General features: G+C 32.7%; 1 protein-coding gene across 2 annotated transcripts in view; it reads right to left on the bottom strand.

Moving 5' to 3' along the window:
• Positions 1–7,006: 7,006 nt before the first annotated feature.
• The window catches only part of LOC145292082 (cytosolic iron-sulfur assembly component 2A-like), a 103,411-nt gene continuing 89,609 nt past the window's right edge, over positions 7,007–20,808 (bottom strand). For both annotated transcript variants that reach the window (XM_080138151.1, XM_080138150.1), the window contains exons 2-6: positions 20,296–20,460; positions 18,188–18,237; positions 13,847–13,892; positions 8,020–8,113; positions 7,007–7,241 (exon numbers count right to left, since the gene is read on the bottom strand). In XM_080138151.1, the coding sequence (XP_079994277.1) occupies positions 7,145–7,241; positions 8,020–8,113; positions 13,847–13,892; positions 18,188–18,237; positions 20,296–20,460 (452 nt within the window). In that variant the 3' untranslated portion in view covers positions 7,007–7,144. The remainder of the gene's footprint in view (positions 7,242–8,019; positions 8,114–13,846; positions 13,893–18,187; positions 18,238–20,295; positions 20,461–20,808) is intronic.

Here is a 20,808-nt window from a genome sequence, read left to right as displayed (position 1 = left end):
CTTTCTTAAAGGGTTAATCCCTCGGGTTAATATCACCAACAAAATAAATAATAATATTAATAATAACAACAATAATAATAATAAAAAAATTGTGTTAGCGACGAAAATCTCAGAAATAAAAAATGTTTAAATCATTTAATAAAAAAAAATTAGATAACATTCGGTTTTACATTTTTTTTTTTTTTTTTTTTTAGATGAAGATTGGTTATTCGTATTATTTGGATTCATTAGACTACTGTTCTCATCTTGAGTGTCATTTTCACAGCATTTCAGTCGATATAACCTCCGACCTTCTTCAGGTGTACCTTGTCAATAGGTCGGAAGTTACATCGACGGAAGCGTTGTGAAAATGACTCAAGATGAGAACAGTAGTCCGAGGAGTCCAAATGATACCAATTATTCAGTTTACTAAATTGTCAACTCAAACTTACGAACCAATTTTTTCAAAGATGTGACCAAGTTTCTCAACTCCACTATATATATGAATGTATAAGTGATCTTGTTTGTATGCATGAAGTACTGTCGCTACTTAGGTGTAAGTCGACTATTATTTCTAGATATGCACAAATATACATTTATATCTTTAACGTTTTTTTTTTTTTAAATTTTTGTATGCTTTTTTTTTTTTTTTTTTTTTTTTTTTTTACATGGGTGTCACCACTTATCAAGGCCCAGAGGCCACTCAAGGATAAAGGTTAATAGGTATACATTAGTCATTGTGATTTTAGCATAGTAAACAGTGGGAATTTTGTAACTTGGATTACTTAGGGAGACGATTCAATTAGAACTTGTTCACATTGGACTTTTTCTTTTTTTTTTTTCATAGGTATCAACACATTATCAAGGCCAAGAGGCCACTCAAGGATAAGGGTTAAAGAGTGTACAGTAGAAATTGGACAATATAATAATCATTAGTAATGAAAATTTGTTAAATTTGATAACTTATATGGAACGACTCATCAAGAACTTATTTACGTTAGACTTGAAGACAACCATATTGTAGTCAGCCGGAAAGCAGGAAAACGGAAGACAATTCCGCAGGCGTGCAGTTCTAATAAAAAAGCTTTGTTCATGGAATCTACGTTTAGGTTTAGGCACAGATAAAGAGTGGGGGGAATTATTGATAGTGTTTACAGCTAGACGAGTGTTTCTTGTGAAAGTTTTGCGAGGGGGGACCATAGATTGAAGCTCAGTCGAACACTTTCCATGAAAATAACGATGTATGTGTATGGACTTAGATCAGATGGTTACGAATTAGGCTGTAAAGGTACGTGTTTTGGCTTCGATTCTAGCTGATAGTACCCAAGTCTATATATTATTTTAATCGGAAGTCATTATTGAGATGAGTATTATTCATATTAATTTATTTTATTGCACCACGGGCCCCGAATGAATTCCAATTAAAATAATATATATACCATTCGGTACGGACCCGACCATGGACGATCATATAATAAACAAACGTGGATTTATAAGATCAAAAAAAAATCCAACCTTGATTGCCCCTTCGGGGCCCATGACACAGTTGATAGATACGTTGAATCTCTACGGTTCAAGATGAGCATTGTCTGAAGATAGCGGTTTCAATCCTATCCAAAGCCGCCCAGAGGGTTACTTGGCCAAAACGTGGTGAGACGACAACAACTATGGATGGCAGTAATTGCTGAGAATGCAGTTAGGAGATTCAAAGTTCCTATCCATCGCGGTTACCACCTGACAAAGGCCAGAGGAATAGTTGGCCGAAACGTTGTGAAACAACAACTAATAAAGATGAGAATAATAGTCCACAATAAAATAAATTAGTACCCAAGTCATTTTTTTTTTTTTTTTTTTTTTTTTTTAAATCACTACTATATATTGGGTACAATATAATAATTAATAGAATATTTGCTCTTTTATAATAAATACAAAACCTGCAGAAATTAAAATATTATATGTAAGCATATTTTATGACCGGAAAACCTCAGGTGACCTTCTAGTGCATATATATGAGTATAGAAAACATTATGAATGAATATTTAGAGAACTTAAAGCATAAAAACTAACCAAAATGAATGTTTTTGCATCAAATTACTTGAAAATGGTTGGCCTGCTGCCAAACAAAACCATCCTTAGTATTATTTGATTTCATCTGACTACTGTTCTCATCTTGAATGTGATTTTCATGTTTCAATCGATGTTACCTCCGACCTTCTTTCAGATGTAACTTGTCGACATCTGACAGCGAATTATATAGCAGAGGTTGGGTGACTCCAGATTATTACACAAAGGATTTAATAATAATTTTTAATCTTAATTTTGTTCAATTCTTGAACGTTTTGGAAAGCAAAACTAACAAGTTGGTTGGTTGTTTTTGTTTTACAGCATATCAATCCTTTTCAGGTTATTTAATGTCAAATCCAATGATTTTGAAGCAAAACTTTTTTAATAGAATATATTTGTTTTTTTCAAGTCGGTTTCTATTTAACCCATAGTTGGGACCCTAACAGGTACTTCCATTCCGAGTCAGAGTGGACCCGGGAGCAATGGCAATTAAAGGGTGGCTCCACACTCACCAAAGCTCGCAAGCTGGAGCCTCACCATCGAATATAGTTTAAGGTCATATCCAGGACAAAAACCAACAAGTAATAGGAATCAATACAGAACAAATAACATTTACAAACAAGATTTTATTTTAAATCCATTTTCCATTACAAAATATAAACAAATTATTCAATTGTTATGTTGCAGTGCATTGTGTGTGCAAATACATATTTGTAAAAAAGTTTAAAAATTAATAAAAACACAAATTGCAACTTTTAAATTTCTCCTTTTTTTTTTTTTTACAAACAACTAATCAAACTTTAGAATTACTTAAGAATTTTTACAGTAAAATTCCTCTTTCTTTTTGTTCATCTCGTTTTATATATATCAGCGGGGTGTGCCTCCACATTGCCAAGGCTAATTGAGGAACCGAAGAAATTTTGACTCCCACCTATCAATAACATGAGTGGGAGATGATGAAAACATTGCTTCCTTGTTATTTAAGTTTATGTTTTTCATATATGGAAAATTAAATAAAAAGCGAAAAAAAAATTTATTAGTGGAGTTTAACCCTTGGGCTACGATGGTATTTTTACACGCATTGCCTGCGATGAGTGTGAATTTTTTCACATCACATGAAATCAAGTATTAGGTCTTTGAAAAAGAATTTTTTTTATCAAAAAACAATACAAACATTCAAACATGGGTTTCAAGCATGGGTTTCATTCATTGATTAATGCAGTTTGGGCAAAGAAGAATTCCATAGTCATTGAAGACACCATTGTTGCAGTTGTTTGTAATAGTAAAAACTAGGAGTTAAAAAATTAATAAGCCAGCATAGCCTAAGGGTTAAGAAAAAAATTTCCTTGCTGAGGAAAAATAAATTATAGACACTGAGAGGAAGAACCAATTGCTGGTAATAACTTTAAAAAGAATTCCAGAGATTGAAACCTGGGAAAATCTAACTTTACGTATAAGATGTGTGCATGTACATTAATGTATGAATATATGTACATGTGTGTGTTCTGGGATTATGCATGAAGTGTCTTATAAACAAAGTTAAACTCCTGATTTTTTCATTTTGTTACAAAAATATTAAGATTTTCTTTAACGCTTGTTAAGAAAGATCATTTTAAATTTTATAGAAAAAAAAATTGCATCATTTCTTTTCTTAAATCAAGATTTTTTTTTCTCTTAAATATGACTTTAAGCCACAAAAAAAGTTAACATTGTTACTTTTATTTGTTTGAATTTAAAAAAAAAAACAAAAAAAAAACGATATTTGTTTTTTTCTTTGATTACACTTTACTCCTGGCATAACATTACAAGTGTCGGTGTTATGTCTAATGAACTACAGCAGACAAAAATGTTAACCATATTTGATGTTGAGGTACATAAAGCATAAAAAATTCAAAAAAACAAAAATTCCAAAAGCACCAAAAATGTCAAAATAGTGAGCATTTTGTGCTTCCATAGTTCAATACAGACAAAAAAAAAAAAAAAACATGGTGGCACTTGTAAAGTTAAAACTTAACATGATACAAAATAAAATAAAAAGTTTGCAGATTCTGAAGGATTACGATTATTGCCATTTTCGCACCAAAAAGTAGATTATTCAAAAATATATTGAGACACTTTTATTTTTTTATGGTGGAGTGATAGCAAATGAGCACCAAGTGTTTATTATATAATTACATAATCATGATAGAAACATACAGTAGACTGTAATAATGTTGTCAACATTGGCGTACAGAGCTTGAACCATAGCAAGCTACATATTTACATCTCACAAATGCAGCATTAATATCAATTTTTACTTAAAATGGATCTTGTAGATTACATGTTAGCAGATTGGAATCAATCTTCAGTAAATAAATTATATATATATGTGTGTGTGTGTGTGTGTGATGAGAGGATACCAATTTTTTTCCAATTCCGATACTATTACCAATTCTATACTAAATTCCTAATTCCAATACAATTAGAGATTCCGATTCTTTATAACTATGTAAGTACTTAACAATCGTGTTATTTTTTCCTCAATTACAGTAAAAAAAAACACGTTAAATGTTCAGATATTTTCTCAAACATAATACACCTGTGGGAGATAGTGTGCAGATTTTAGTTTTACTGATTGTTTAAAATCAATATTCAATACTTTAACATTACCACCAACAGCAGAATATTTTGTTTTAAACAAAATCAAATCAACAAAAACAAAAGAATCATTTTTGGTATTGGAAAGTAGGCATAAATTTTTCCGATTCTGATACCCCAAAAAGTTATTTTTCTGATTCCTGATTTCAATTAATCATTCCAACGCATATATATATATATATATATATATATATATATATATATATATATATATATGACCTTGTCTCTGTGTACAGAATGGTCAGTTCTTCGTTGTTGTAGTGAAATTCAAAAATTGAAATACTGAATTTCAAGTGAAACCAATGGTATGTAATCAATTGTTACGTCACAGTAATGAACATATCCAAAAAATTATGAAAAACAATGAGGTAGGAAATTAATTAATGAAAACCGTTTTTAAAGACAATCAGCAAAAGTTGAATTTTGCAAAAAAAAAAAAAAAAAAAAAAAAAAAAACGAATCAGAGAGTTCTAATTGTAACAAAAAAGTAAATATTTTCTCAAAATCTTTGGCCAATTTAACAAAACTTAATTTTTGCTTAATTGTCTTCAGAAACTGTTTTAATTAATAATAAAGTTTCTACCTTATTTTTTTTCGTATTTTTTTTTTGATATGTTCATTACTGTGACATGACAATTAAGTAGATACCATTGGTTTCACTTGACATTCAATATTTCATTCTCCCCATTAAAAAACGACCCTGGTATCTAACTCTGTCCCTTGGGGAAGCATTGTAAATAGGTACAATAATGAAGATAAAGTAGGGAACAAGGACCCCAACCTACTTCCCTGTGAAAGACATTCGATCAACACCAGAAAATCTGCCTCAACAAGTTGGTTATTTTATATTTGTTTACAGAGACTCTGTGTGTGTCTGTGTGTGTGTATACGTGTTAAAGTCAAGGTCAAACCGGTGTCAATCGAAATCTCTCCTTTAGTTTCCTTCACTGCAGTGAAGTTGGTTGGGTTCCTTCCTATTTTATCCAAATACTTAAATATATCTCTGAAACATTAGCAATACATATTTTGAAATCGATAGACAACCCTAAAAATAGCAAAATAGCAATTAATGAGGTATTACAATATTATGGGGCCAGAGCTTGCGTCAAGCATCCTTAAACATTTTACTTTATATTATTTATCAGTTCAAAATTGATAATTGTAGAAATTACAAAATAATAAATCTAAGTTTAGGAACACACATCTCAAAATCGATGGGCAACCCGACAAACAGCAAAACCCCATCTTTTCACTGTAGAGATTCCTTAGACGCCAAAAGACTTTCGACTCTAATAGCTTCTTTCCTCGTACAGCTTGTCTTCTAAATTCCCTTCTTGCTCCCTGTTTTCTGAACTCTACCAATATGCAGAAATTTAAATGTAATCTGAACAAACATCTTTATGTTCAACTCCACACTTAGGTTGATCCTGTACAACAGTAGTCCCTTTTATGTTTCAATAGAAATATGCTTTGGAGTGAATAAGCGTTAAAAATGCCTTCTTTCGTTGCCTTCAGTTTGAGATCACTGCATTATACTATATACATCATACATTATTTCATTTTTAATAGCAAGTGGATTAATAAAAACAAGAACAACCCTGCTCTCTGGGACCTTTTGGCTAGTAGCAAAGTGTAATATCTGTTCTAATATTACACTTCATCTCGTCTGTCCTCAGTCAGTGAGGGAGAAATCCTTTCTAGACTGAGGCAATTTTAATTTTTTGCCACAATCCAAAGTGCCCCTTTTTGAAGAACTAGATCCCCCCAACACAAACACACACTCATGGGGAAGCAAATAAATAGAAATGGTTTATTTTGGTCTTTACATTCTTTATGTTACATCCAGAAGTCCGAAATATCCCCAACTTCCAGAAAACTTTTGATACCATACTTGTTGAATAGTAGTAGTAGTAGTAGCAATAATAATAGAAACACAAAGTGATAAGAAAGCCTCTGTGTGTGTGTGTGTAGGTATTTCAAAACTGTACTAAATTATAATAGGAGAGTAGAAAGTGGCCTTGCATTTAACTTACTTCCCTTATTTTGCCCTTTAGTCCTCATATTCCATGAGTGATATTTCTGAAAAAGGAGGAAGAATTGTTGTTTTCTAAGTTGAAATCTACCCTTATAACATTTATCATTGGCTAGTTTTTAACCTTGATGTGGTATATCTTTTTTTAGCACCTGAAATCAAATGGTTTCGTGCCTTGTCAGGGGAAACTTCTATAAAGAAATTAAAAAAAAAAAATAATCAAATATGTATTCTTAGTAATTCATTGCATGTGTAAATAAATTCTATAAAAAATATTTTGATTAATTATTATGTTTATTTTTTAACAAACATACCTTATTTTGCAACACAATTTTAAATACATTTTCATATTTAATTAAAAAGTTTTCAAATTTTTAAAAAAAGGCCAAATGTTCTTGAATTGTTCATTGCTTACTGCCTGGGACGCACCTACTAGGTGATATCGACGGGTCTGCCGAGGCAATTTTTGAACTCCTTTAGGGATGCTGGCTTCAGTTTCCCCACCTTCCTAACCTTGTGTCGCATCTTTCTGCAGTGGGAAGAAAGTAAATAGAAAGTTTATTCATCGTCTATAGAAAAGGCAGTTGCCTGTATATTTGTATGTACAGTTAAAAATCAAAAACTAGTAACCAAAGACCCATAAAGTTAATATTTTCTTGATCAACGTTGCCCCGGATGTATAATATCTAAAATTTAGCAAAAAAATATTCTTTGAGGGTAAACTTGGCCTGACTTTGCTGGAGACTAACGAGGAGAGATAGAAGGTTTAATATAAAAATGTTACAGGTACTTTTTAACTTCTATTTAGTTTTTTTATGATCCCAGGCAACACTGGGTATTCCGATTAGTTATAAATAAATTAAAATATTTTTTTTCTCTCCCAAAGCAACTTTTATCATTAAAACAAATCCAATGATTCTTAATTTTGACACATTCATACTTTTCCCTTACGTTCTCCATTAGCACAATGTCTAACACAATTGTTGCTTCTGATTCCATAGTAATAAAAGAAGTATTTATATCTACAGAAGATAAAGTGGAAAAGGGAAGATTTAAAACTCGAGAATATATCTCAACGTTCTTGTCTTTTGACACTTTTTTTTTACTTCAATCTTGATAAAGCCTTCATAAGAGTCGGGCGAAATTTTGAGATGGATTCTTGAGTTTTAAGATCTTCTCTTTCTCATTTTATCTCATACCGTCGGATTTTTAATTCTTTATTTATCATCATATATATATTACATATGTATATGAAAAAGTTCAGATCTGTTCAACAAATTATTTGAAAGGTGAGCAAATGTTACAACGTTTCAAATTCAACACATTGCGTTACAAGTTCTCTCAGTTTTGGATTTTCCATGGCAGCGGCAATACGTTCTTTATCGTTAATCTGTCGGTTGACTGGAAATAAATAAAGAAGAAATAGAAATTAATGTTTTAGAGCAGATGAGAAATTGTTTGGTGCATGCAAAAATTTTAAATAGAAAAATTTATAAATCACTGATAAATTAACAACAGCATAACAATGAAAGTGTTTAATATGAAAGGCCATGTGCCAGACTCGGTTAATCTTATTGACTTTGAAAACTTCAAAGTTTAATGCTTGCAAATAAAAGAAAAAAATAGCTGATTCTAGAATCAAAATAGTATGTTGATTAATAATAAGAAAGACCTTATCGTTCTTGGCCTTTTGGTTGGTGTTTATTTCAAGACTACTCTTCATCTTTCTTGTTTTCAGAGACTGTGGGAATTTTTATGTTTGTCCTAATTCAGAATTATACATTTTGAAGAAGCTGGATTTATTCAACATCTGACTTTGTGTCTAGTTCTGTTCTCATACAGAGACAAGTAAATATGGACCTTGCTAGATGTATTTTTATTTGCACCTGTTAATTATAATATGGTACTTTACTTTTTATTGTTTACTAGCCTGGGTGCCCGGCGTTGGCCGGGTGTTTGGAGGTGTGTGTTGAGCAAAAAACAAAAAAAAAGTGGTAGTATGCAGGCAGGCTCGAACCTGTACCATGAAGGAGGAAAAGAACGCGACAAAAAAACATGACGTCTTTGCTATTGCGTTCATCACCAAATCGGAAGTGACAAATGTTTAAATTAAGGCTAGTCAATCAAAAAGAGGGGATGATTTTCGAAAATATCAGCGAAAAAATGACCCCTCCTTGTAAAAAAGTGCCCAGTTGAGGGTGAAATAATGTTTTTAGCTAATTTTTTAATATTTGTCCTCCGAAGAGTTGAGAGCTGAAACCACTATCAATAATTTCCCCCACTCTTTATCTGTGCCTAAACCTAAATGTAGATTCAATGAACAAAGCTTCTTTCTTAGATCTGCATGCCTATGAAACTGTTCCATTTTCCTGCTTTCCAACTGACTTCAATATGGTTGTCTCCAAGTTCAACGTGAACAAATTCTTGATGAGCCATCCCCTTAAGTAATCCAATTTATCAAATTTTCACTGCTATCAATGACTGACATCTTCCCCTTAACCACGGTACAATCATTAACCCTTATCCTCGAGTGGCCCTCGTGCCATGATAAATGATGACTCCTTGGTAAAAAAAAAAAAAATACTGATCTTGTGAAAATCCGTCGCCTCTGTGGAAAGTTTTAGGCAGACATACGTGCATACATACATATATACATTTAAACAGACAGCCAAGATTTATATTATAGATTAGATTTCATCTGTATTTTAGGTGTTATTCAGAAATTCAAAATGTCAAACTCTTAACAACTTCTAATCCCAAGCTTGGTGGATATTTGATCAGTACCATGTAAAAGTAATAGAAACATACCATTGTTAGAAACAATTCCAAAATGATTAACAATGTCAGAAGAGGATATCCTAGAAATAGATTTAGACCACAGAAAAGACCAAAATGATATGGTATCCATGTTCATTGCAGCAGAACTCTTAAAAAACAAACCTTTAAGAATTCAACTTTTCTTCCAACTATACATAACAAAGAGAGAAATAAATCACTTTTTTTCTTTTTTTTTTTCGCAACAGTTGCTTTCAATTTGAAAAATGTTTGATATCACAAAAACTTGAAATTATTTCCTCTGTACATGCTTGGTTCATTTAAACAAATTCGAAACTTCAGATGTTTTGATTATTTGGCGTTTGTTTGAGATTTTTGTATTCTTTAACAGAAGCCAATGTTCTTGTGTAGATGACTAAAAAAATGTAAATATTCCAAATTTGGTCAACTGTAATTTTTATAACACTCTAAAAATGGCCTCTTATAACATTATTACTTATTTTTAATTTGCAAACTCGTTCTTTCATATAAAGTCTGCAGTGATATCTTTATCAAAACCTGACCAAGCTCAAGCTAAATCAGAAAATATTTTGTAAGTATATCTTGCTTAATTTTCAACACTAGCCGAGTTGAACATATTGTGAAGATATTAACACATTCTATCATATATGCACAATTGTTAACTTTTTTTCATTGTATTTGGTTTTAAAGTTTAATTCATATTTGCATTCTAGGAATACTCAGTTAAATAATATCTGAGACGGATAAGATTTTCATTACAGATATATACGGGGTTTTTTTTCACATATAATTACGTAAGGAATTTTCTTTAAAAGTTACTTCCCTTGACACAGATTCTCATCAGGAGGAGGCAACTTTACATGTATTTGCACATCTAGATTTTAATTTAAGAATTCTAAACCAGGGCTCTTCAAAGTTTTTTTATGGGACGGGCGGAGGGGAGGGCATATTGCTGACTTTTTAGAGCTTCCTGAGGCAACATGATAAAAACAAAAAAGACCTGAACTTGTTTCATAATGTTTTACTCATTAGCTTTGCATTTTAGTGAAACGGATTCTCAAAAACCTTATTTTTTAATAATTTTCTGAACAAAAAAGAAAAACCAGCAGGCTATTTTCACACATTTCCATTTTTTTTTTTTTTTTCCTGAATACTTTTACATCTATATATATATATATACATATATATAAGTGAACGTGTGTGTGTCTGTTTAGATTTCCCTACGCAATAACTCTGTTAATTTTCAGCCTACAGACTCGAAATTTGATATACAGGGTACTGAGATTTGGGAAAATCGATGTGATCGGTTTTTGGCCAGAAATTTGGCGATTAAGGGGTCAAAGTTCAACGATTTGACCTTTGAGAACTCTACCAAACTCCTCCGACAATTTTGGGCCTACGAACTTGAAATTTTAGATATAGGTTCCTTGGACATGGATCTAACTTAACTTGATTTGAGCACAAAACAATAAATTTTAAGGGGTCATAATAGGGGTCAAAGTTAAAAAAATTGATCTCTGCTGTCTCTTCCAAATTACTCAGGCAATTTCTGGTCTAAATATTTGAAATTTTACATAAGGGGTATTCAGAGATAGGGCAAGCTTTTTCATCAGTTTGGGTGGAAAATTTTTAGTTACCAATATATAAATGTACTAGCGGGGGGTACCCGGCGATGCCTGGGTGTTTTGAGGTGTGTGTGGTTTTGGATAAATCAAAACTGGGGGGGGGGGTAAAATAAAATAAAAAAGTTTTGGTAGGTGAGTATGAGGATCGAACCCGAACCCTTGAAGCAAAGTTGGAAATTAAAGTGTGAAAAAAAGAAAGTGTGGCGTTAACCACTGGGCCACCGCGACATACAATGGAAACAAGTTTGAATTTATTTATTTAAGTATTAAAAACAGGTGGCTGCAATAAAAGTTAACTCTGCTGCTTGTATTTGACCTAATTAATGAGATCAAATAGAAGTCACGCAGTTAACTTTTGCTAACCCAAATTTGACTGGTTTTTCCCCAACAGATGTTGGGGAGGGGGAAACCAGTTCCCCACTGTCCAGAAGTTTGTCCCCACATTGATCAAAGCTGACTGCTTCTGGACGATAACCGGCGCGATGCCAAGAACCGCACGCTTTGAATTTAGTTTCACTTTATTTATACTAAAAAGCAGGAAAAACAGGGGACAGAGCAAAATAGTGTGAATCTTATAAAAGTCGACGTAAATAAATGTAAAGACAACCCGCATTCCCAAATCGTAGATATTATTATCTAGGGGCTATATAAACAGTTGTAAGCGATCGTACCCCCCCCCGGGAGCGTGTGCGAAAGAAGCCTTTGCACAACATACACAAAATGGTCACACACATTTTGCCTTTTATATATATACTAGCGGGGGGGGGGGGTACCCGCCGTTACCCAGGTGTTTGTAGGTGTGTGTATGGAGGGTGAGTAATTAATAATCCTGCTTAAATATTATAAAAAAGACGATGTAAAAAAAAAATCCAAAACCAAAACGGAAAAAAAATGGCATAAATAAACCGGTGTATGGGGGAGGGGGGGGGGTAAACTAAAGAATAAGCGAAGTAATAAAAAAAAACGTTTGGTCGGGAAGAGGGATTGAACACGGAAGTTTTGACGCGGAGGTGGAAACCAATGCCAACTACTTAACGGTCTCGACCACGAGTGAGAGTAATTGATTAGCGTGTTAAGTTAAAGCTTATAAAGCTAAAAGAGGTTTGATTGACAGGACGACACTAAATGAGGTCATCGCGGGATCGTTATTTTTAGTTTTCACTTCACCCCAGATGATGGTGGGAAGGGGGGAAAGCAGAGCAAAAGCCGAGAACCCAACGTTTTTCACTGTATTTATACTAAAATGCAGGACGAACCGGGGACAAAGCAAAATAGCGCGAATCTCATAAAAGTCGACGTAAATAAATCTAGAGACAACCCGCGTTCCCAAATCCTATATATTATGATATAGGACCCATATAAACAGTTGTAAGCGATAGTAACGAACCCGGGAGCATGTGCTCGAAAAGTCTTTTGAAGACATACACGAAATGGTCACACACATTTTGCCTTTTATATATATAGATAGAATAGCGGGGGGTACCCGGCGATGCCCGGATATTTTGAGGTGTGTGTGGTTTTGGGTAAATCAAAACTCCGGGGGGGGGGGGTTAAAATAAAAAAAAAGTTTTGGTAGGTGAATATGAGGATTGAACCTGAACCCTGGAGGCAAAGTTGGAAATGAAAGTGTGAAAAAAAAAAAAAAACGTGCGACATTAACCACTGGGCCACGGCAACATACAACGGAAGCACGTTTGAATTTATTTATTTAAGTATTGACAGGTGGCCGCAATAAAAGTTAACTCTGCTGCTTCTATGTGACCTAATTAATGAGGTCAAATAGAAGTCAGGCAGAAACCAGCTCCCCATTGTCCAGATTGAATAGCAATTGTCTGCTATACGAGGAGTTTGTCCCCACATTGATCAAAGCTGATTGCTTGTGGACGTTCCTGGCACGATGCCGAGAAAAGCTTGCTAGCTTTTGAATTAGTTTCACTTTTTATACGAAAAAGCCGAATCAACACGTGAGAAGCCAAAATAGCAATAATTTTGTAAAAGTCGCTGTAAATAAATCTAGACGCTACACGCGTTCTCAAATCCTAAATATTATTATCTAGCGGGTATACAAATAGTTCAAAGCGATCGTAACCACCCGGGAGCATGTGCGAAAGAAGCCTTTGCAACATACACGAAATGGTCACACACATTTTGCCTTTTATATATATAGATGTATGTATGTCTGGTTGCATGTCTGCCTTAAACTTTCAATAGAGGCGACGGATTTTACCAAGATCAGTATACGACAAATATTGGAAAATTGGCTAAAAACATTAATATCTTCCCCTTCAACTAGGCACTTTTCTACAGGGGGGAGGTAATTTTTTTCACCAATATTTTTTGTAAGTTATCCTCTCCTTTCGATTGTCTAGCCTTAATTTAAAAAAATGTCACTTCCGGTTTGGCGGTGGTCATAACAGCATAAACATTAGGTTTTACCCCGTTCTTTTCCTCCTTGGTGGTACGGGTTCAAGCCTGCCTTCCTACTACCACTTTTTTTTTTTTTTTGTTCAACATACACATCCAAACACCCGGGCAATGCTAGGCTGAAATGCTAGTTTCTAATAAAAGATATGTAGGCCAGAATAAAGATTTTGGTGGGCCGGATTTGGCCTGTAGGTTGTAGGTTGCAAACCCCTGTACTAGACTGTAACTGAAATTTATTTTAAGCTAAACATATTCTGATAAAAAAGAAGAAATATTTTTTGGAACTTACTGTCTTTCTCAATATCATGAGTTCCTTCTTTGACATAAACATCCAACTGAAAATGAACATGTTTAAACGTTAACAAACTTTTAGAAGCATTGCAATAATTACAATATATTAGTTTGATGCAAAAATAATATCGTTTTTTGATGTTCAACTATATATATATAAAAACAACATTATTTTTGCACCAACTTAAAATTCAGAGTTATCTTTTATAATAATAATAAACTCTTCATATTTTAACCTAAAATAACTGCATCAATATATTCACATACTTTATTACAAGTTCTAAAATATTCTGTTTAAATTTACTGAATATCAACAATTTCTGGGTTATTTAATATCAAATCACAATACCTATTGTAAATGATTCGTCATATATGACTGTATTATATCAGTGGCAATTTGAGACAAATTATGGGGGTCATACTTTTCCCAATGATATCAGTGCATAATTTAATATAACAAATCCCGAATGATTTGAATTTGCCATAACACATTGCATAGTTATTAGGCCTATGAAGTGTATGCTAAACTGTTTTGCGTAACAGCTTTGTGGCATATTTACCCTTTTGAAACTTTTAATGACATTCACTTGAGGTAGGTTAAGTAGGCTCCAGATGAGTTCACCTCGTTCTGCATCAAGCCTATCAGCAGCCAAGTCCCCAGCACACCCCAGTCATTTCAATGTCACAAAATATGCAGAGAAGTTTCACCAGTCTATCATTAACGGTATCCACATAATATAAGTTGGCGAGATTTCCTTGTTCATACCAGTTTTGTCTTTTGTGTCTGTCAATTGCAGCATGCTTACTGTGACTTAACCAAGTTCACTCTTAATACCTTCAGCTAATAGATGAAAAGTGATGCTTCCGTTCAGTCTCAAGAGACAATAGATACCCCCTGTAAGAGTAGCTGCGCAGTTGAGTTGAGCAATCCCCAACCATACCTCTCCTGAATTGGCACTGCTTGAATTCAGTGGCAAGAAGTGCTAGATGACTGGAAATAATCCCGAGATGAACGGAGTGCACATACAGCACCTGGAATTCCCAAATGGTCACCCTTTTTAGGACTAATCAGGCTCAGAGTTGCTTAACTTCAATGATGATAATGGGAACTGGTGTGTCAACATAAATTATGCTGATGGAGCCTTGTAAGATTATATTAAGCAAAGATGGAAATCATAATCCAAACAAAGGTTTTCATGCTTGGACCTTTCATTTATTTTGCTAATATTTTACTCATTTGATAAATCTTACACATGTACTGCTTAGTTGGTTACAATATTGGTTTACTGGTTCTTCTTGGTTATAAGAGTAAAATTCGAAAAATTGAATTTTAAGTGAAACCAATGGTATGTATTTAATTGGCATGTCACACTAATGAAAATATCAAAAAATTATGAAAAATAAGGTAGAAAATTAATTAATGAAAATAGTTTCTGAAGACAATTAGCGACGATTAAATTTTGTTAAATTGGCTCTAAAGATTTTTATTAAGATTCAAACACTTTTTTTTTTTTTTTTGTAAAACTCAATTTTTGCTAATTGTCTTCAAAATTATTTTAATTAATAATTAATTTTCTACTTTATAGCTTTTCATAATTTTTGGACATGTGCATTTATGTGACCTGACAATTAAGTAGATACCATTGGTTTCACTTGAAATTCAATTTTTTTTGATTTTCTAATTTCGCTTTTATAACAAAGAAAAATCATTTTATTAATTGTACCTATTTACTATGCCTCCCCACAGGACAGACTTAGACATCAGGGTCGTTTTTTAATGTGGAGAAAAGGTACAAAAATAAAAAATTGTCTCAGTCGTGAAGGACTGATCCTCCACTGAAAGAGAACAAGAAATGGAAGTGCAGCATCTGGAGGACAGATACTACACTTTGATCTTGACCAAAAGGCCAAACCTGGTAGTTTATATAGAATATTTTTTGATTATTATTTTCTCATCCACCTCCTTAAGTAACAACAATTAATGGTGCATTATAATAATATCACCGGCTCAGAGTTTGGTCAAGCATCCATAAACAGCAAACATATTTTACTTCATTTTATTTTTTACTTCAAAATTGATAATTGTAAAAGTTACAAAATAAAAATTCTAATATAAGATTCATGACTGAGAGTAGGTTTCCATGGTTTCTCACTGTTTCCCAGACAATACCACATATCTCATAGATCTGCTGATTATTAACAAAGCAGATCTATCTAAGAACAATATGAACAAAAAATCCATCACTTAAAAACAAAAAAGCATAACTGAAACAAAATTTAAAAAAAATAAAAACAAAAAATAAAAACAAAAATTTATAAATCACATTTTCAAATAATTGGATGATTTAAATTATCAGTATTTTACATACCTTCACTTGCTCTTGATTACCATCTAATAAATAAAATAATCCCTTGAAAGTATTTTCAATGGTGCTTCATGACATCAGAATCAAAAATTAGTGTAAGTATGATCCTAATTTTACGTTGTGTAATAAATTAATATTTCAAGATTTAGTTAAGATTAAAGAGTATTTTTTTTTCATATTAAGAATGTTCAAAAAAGTTGTAATTATCATTTTGAATGATTACATAAAGCAAAGGCAATTTTAATTAGTAATTGGCAAGAAAAGATAACTCAGTCAGACTAAATAATAATTAAGTCTTAAAAATGACTGTCCTACTTCTGATTCAAATTTTATAAAATTTGAAGATCTTAAATAATATACAAATAATATATAAATTACACCTTCGTTATGGTAGTGATGGAAGGATTGCTAAAACTTTAATCATCCATTATCTATAGTAAATAGCAAGTCTACATGACAAAAAATTAAAAACGTATTTACTATACTCACAAGGATTGTTATCCCACTAAGCATCACTTTGTAGATTAATTATTAGTTTGGTGCAAAAATAATATCGTCTTCTCAAATATGTTACTTTTATATATAATTTTTTAATTAATTCATTGATATATATAGCCATGTTATATATTATTTTGAAGCGCGTTATCCGTTACCATTCTCAATCTCTTCATTCATTTTTTTTTGCAGGCTTTTCGACAGCATTGACAAAATTCAAATCCGCATAATTTTCTTGTTCCAGTTCAAACTAGGCTGAAAAGTTGCTGAGGCAGCTTGTGATATCATTGATGCATCTGTCCCAGGAACCACTAATGAACGTGTCGCACAACAATGGTCCAAGAAATTTCAAATGGTCACGAGAACTCGAAAATGAAGACGGTCGTGGCCGGCCGACTGCGGTTGATAAACATTTGAAAGCCTTAATTGAACCTGATCCTCGCAAAACCACACGAGAAGTTGCTGTTGAACTCAAGGTTGACCACTCAACAATCGTTCGTTATTCAAAGCAAATAATGAAGTAAAAAAGTTTAATATATGGGTGCCGCATTAGTTGAATGATAATAAAAAAATAAATTGTCATTTTGAGATGTCTTCTACGCTCCTTCTGCGCAACAAAAACGGCCCATTTCTGAAATGGATTGTGACGTGTGATGAGAATTGGATCCTCTACAACAACTAGCATACTAGTTGAATGTTGGAAAAGCTCCACAACACTTCCTAAAGCCGAAATTGCACCAAGAAAAGTTTATGGTGACTGCGGTTATGGTGGTCTGCGGCTTGTCTCATCCATCATAGCTTCTTGAATCTGGGTAAAACGATTACAGCGGAGAAGTACTGCAGACAAATTGATGAAATGCATCAGAAGCTCCAACATATGGGCCTGAAATTGGTCAATATGAAGGGATCAATTCTCCTTCATGACAATGCTTGCACACATGTTGCTCAGCTGACCCTGCAGAAGCTGAACGAATTAGGCTACAAGACTCTCCCTCATTCACCAGATCTCTTGCCCACTGATTCACTTTTTCAAGCAACAATTTCCTGCGCAAAAAATGCTTCAAAAGTTGAGATGATGCCGAATCAGCCTTCAACAATTTCATTGCTTCCAGAACTCCGGATTTCTATGCTAATGGGATAAATAAACTTGTTTCTCATTGGGAAAAATGTGTCGATTCTTATGGTTCTTATTTCGATTAATAAAGTTAATTATGAAAGGAGTTATGATCTTTTGAAGTTGAACATCAAAAAAACGACATTATTTTTGCACCAACCTAATAAACTGTTTTCTATAAACTTATCCAATTATTATTTTTTTTTTTTAATCAAATTTGAATCATTAAAAAGAAACCAATACGACTAAAGCCATTAAGGCTTTACAATAACTGATTTAACTCCTTTTGCAGCAATGTTTACTTAACTTTAAAATGACAAAAAGTAAATTAAAGCATCACACAACAAATGCATTAATAACTTACTTTGTATTTTTCAGGTAAATCCCGCTGGAGTTTGTTTCGTACACACAGACCTACAATCAAATTAAAATGACCATTAATATGACAAAAATGATTTCTTTTTTCCTGTTTTTGGCAATACAAAAATAAGATTATTCTTCTTGTAATAATTATTGATTACTAAATTGCTTTTTTTTATATACAAAAGAAATTTTCAAATATTTTTTTTATCTTTATTAATTTCATTAATCTATTTCATTAAGACATAAAATTATTAGTATGTGAACGATTAGTTGATTGGTTGTTTTATGGCGTATTAACCCTTTTCGGATTATTTGGATTCTTCGGACTACTGTTATTGAGTGTTATTTTCACATTTCCTCCACTGAAACCTTCGATCTTCTTCAGGGGTATCTTGTCAAACTCTAGAATCTTTCCCTTAAACTCGGGAATCTGCACGGAATTTTGCATAATCAATCCTCACCTCAAAAATTCAGAAGCGTAAAACTCTTATTTAATGTTGAATCCAGTAATTTTAAAAAAACGTTTTATGCTTCAAGTTCTTTGTATCTTCAAATATTTATTCATGGGGTTTCGTTTGATTGTTTTGCAATACAGTATATCAACCCTTTTTAGGTGATCCAATGCCGAATCCAGTAAATTTAGAAAAAGTTTTTATGCTTCAAGCTCCTTAGATCTTCAAACTCATGGAGTTTAGCGTGGTTGACTTATCCTATAGCACATTATCCCCTTTCGGGTTATGTAATGCCAAATCAAGTAATTTGAAAAAAAAAAAAAAAAAAAAAGTTTTGTATTTCTTTATATTTTCAAATATTTATCATGGTGTTCAGTTTGGTTTGGTTGTTTTGTAGAAGAAAATTATAGTTTTTGTTTATGACTGATTTGAGTTTTGCAAGTGGAAAGGAAAAAAAACAATAACATCAATGTTTGGTGCATTTTAGTTCAGAAAGCCAACATCTTCAGACAGCCTGATCTGGTAGCACCAGGTTGCATGTGAAAGAGAAAACAGAATTCAAGTAAGGAAATGAAAAGCAAACTTAGGTTATAGACTTAAAAGCCTGAAATAAAGTCTACATAAGAGTAAGTTTGGTTTGGGTTTCTTTATTTCAGATTATAATCCATTAATTTGGTATTCACCTGATCATTCTATACCAGATTAATTTACATTACAAGTCACATAATGTATAGTCTGTTTGTACTTGACATGCAAACATAAATCAATTTCTAAACTACATATCAGCATGTACAATGGATGTTCAATCAAATATGTGTATGAAATAATATAAAACCACGGTACTAACCCTAAACAGGTTTAACTAGCTTCCTCCAAAGTAGGAAGTTTCATGAGAGTATGAAATTCACAAACAGTCCTCAGTCATGTGTATATCCCCATTAGAGGAGATAATGACTTTAGGATTTTGCAACTCTTGCAGGGAGATGTTGACATCCTCCTGGTATTCCCAAATTGGTCACCCATCTGGTACTGACCAGGCTCAACGTTGCTTAACTTCGGTGATCTAATGAGAATCGGTGTGCCAACATGATTATGTCGTATATGCAACTCTTTTTATGGGATTTCTCTCAAAAGAAAACATTATAAATTAAAAGACTCACCAATCAGCAAAGCGAGAATTTTTGTCATGAAAACGGGGTAATTTTTCAATAAATTTTGACATGAAACGAGAAAGTAGATCTGGCCTTCAGGCTAAGATAAAACACTGAAGTTAATTTGTTCTTAGTATAGAAGGATTTCCCCTACACTGACTAAGGCAATTTTTATTTCTGCCTACTTCCAGAATGCCCCTTTTTGGGGGAGCTGGTTTTGCCCCACATTAAAACCAACCTTATGTCACATTTTGCTCTCATGGAGAGGCAAATAGATAGCAATAGACATTTCAAGGTAGTAAAACCTATAATTTTCTGAAAGGAGATTTTATTGGGATCACCAAAAAAATTAGGTTCAAGTGTTGATATCAAAATGATGCAAGAGATGTATTTTTTGTCCTTAGCTGAGAAAATAAACAGTTTTTGGAGCCTTGAATAGTGTCATATGAACGTCTTTTGGTACGATTTCCATTGCAAAAGAAAACATTAAAAAATAAAAGACTCACCAATCAATGAAGCGAGGGTGCAATGTGGAACGGTTGGAATAAATTCTATTGTTATTAAAAAGCAATCGTGGTTGAATCTCTTCACTTGAACACCTTCCTCAGTAACAACATTCAATTCTTCCAATGTTTCAATCTTTTCAGGATCTTTTATACCACGAATGAGATCTGGTCAGAGAAAGAATAAAAATAGTCTTACCTTTACAAATTTGCTAAACATTCAAGAAAGGCAAAACATGTTTTCAGTTATTGAATAATACAAAAAATAATTGACAATAGTGAATTCACGTTGAACATATCAAAAAAAGAGATAATCATAATTAACTGAACCCCTTGAAAATTCACAATTGCTTTCTCCATCAAAACTAATTTTTGAAAAGGTTCAAATTCTATAAAATGTAAAACATTTACATTATAATCTCATTTTATAGTAAACAATTTATTAGTTCTTGTTCAAAAATTCCCCTTATATTCATTAAAAAACAAAAATAAAAAAATAAAGAAAAAAGTATCAGA

Source organism: Euprymna scolopes, chromosome 13 (assembly GCF_053919585.1).
Source record: "Euprymna scolopes isolate OS-2025 chromosome 13, ASM5391958v1, whole genome shotgun sequence".
Lineage (NCBI taxonomy): Eukaryota > Metazoa > Mollusca > Cephalopoda > Sepiida > Sepiolidae > Euprymna > Euprymna scolopes.
Note: the sequence above shows the minus strand (reverse complement) of the source record. Positions and strands in the feature narration are given on the sequence as shown.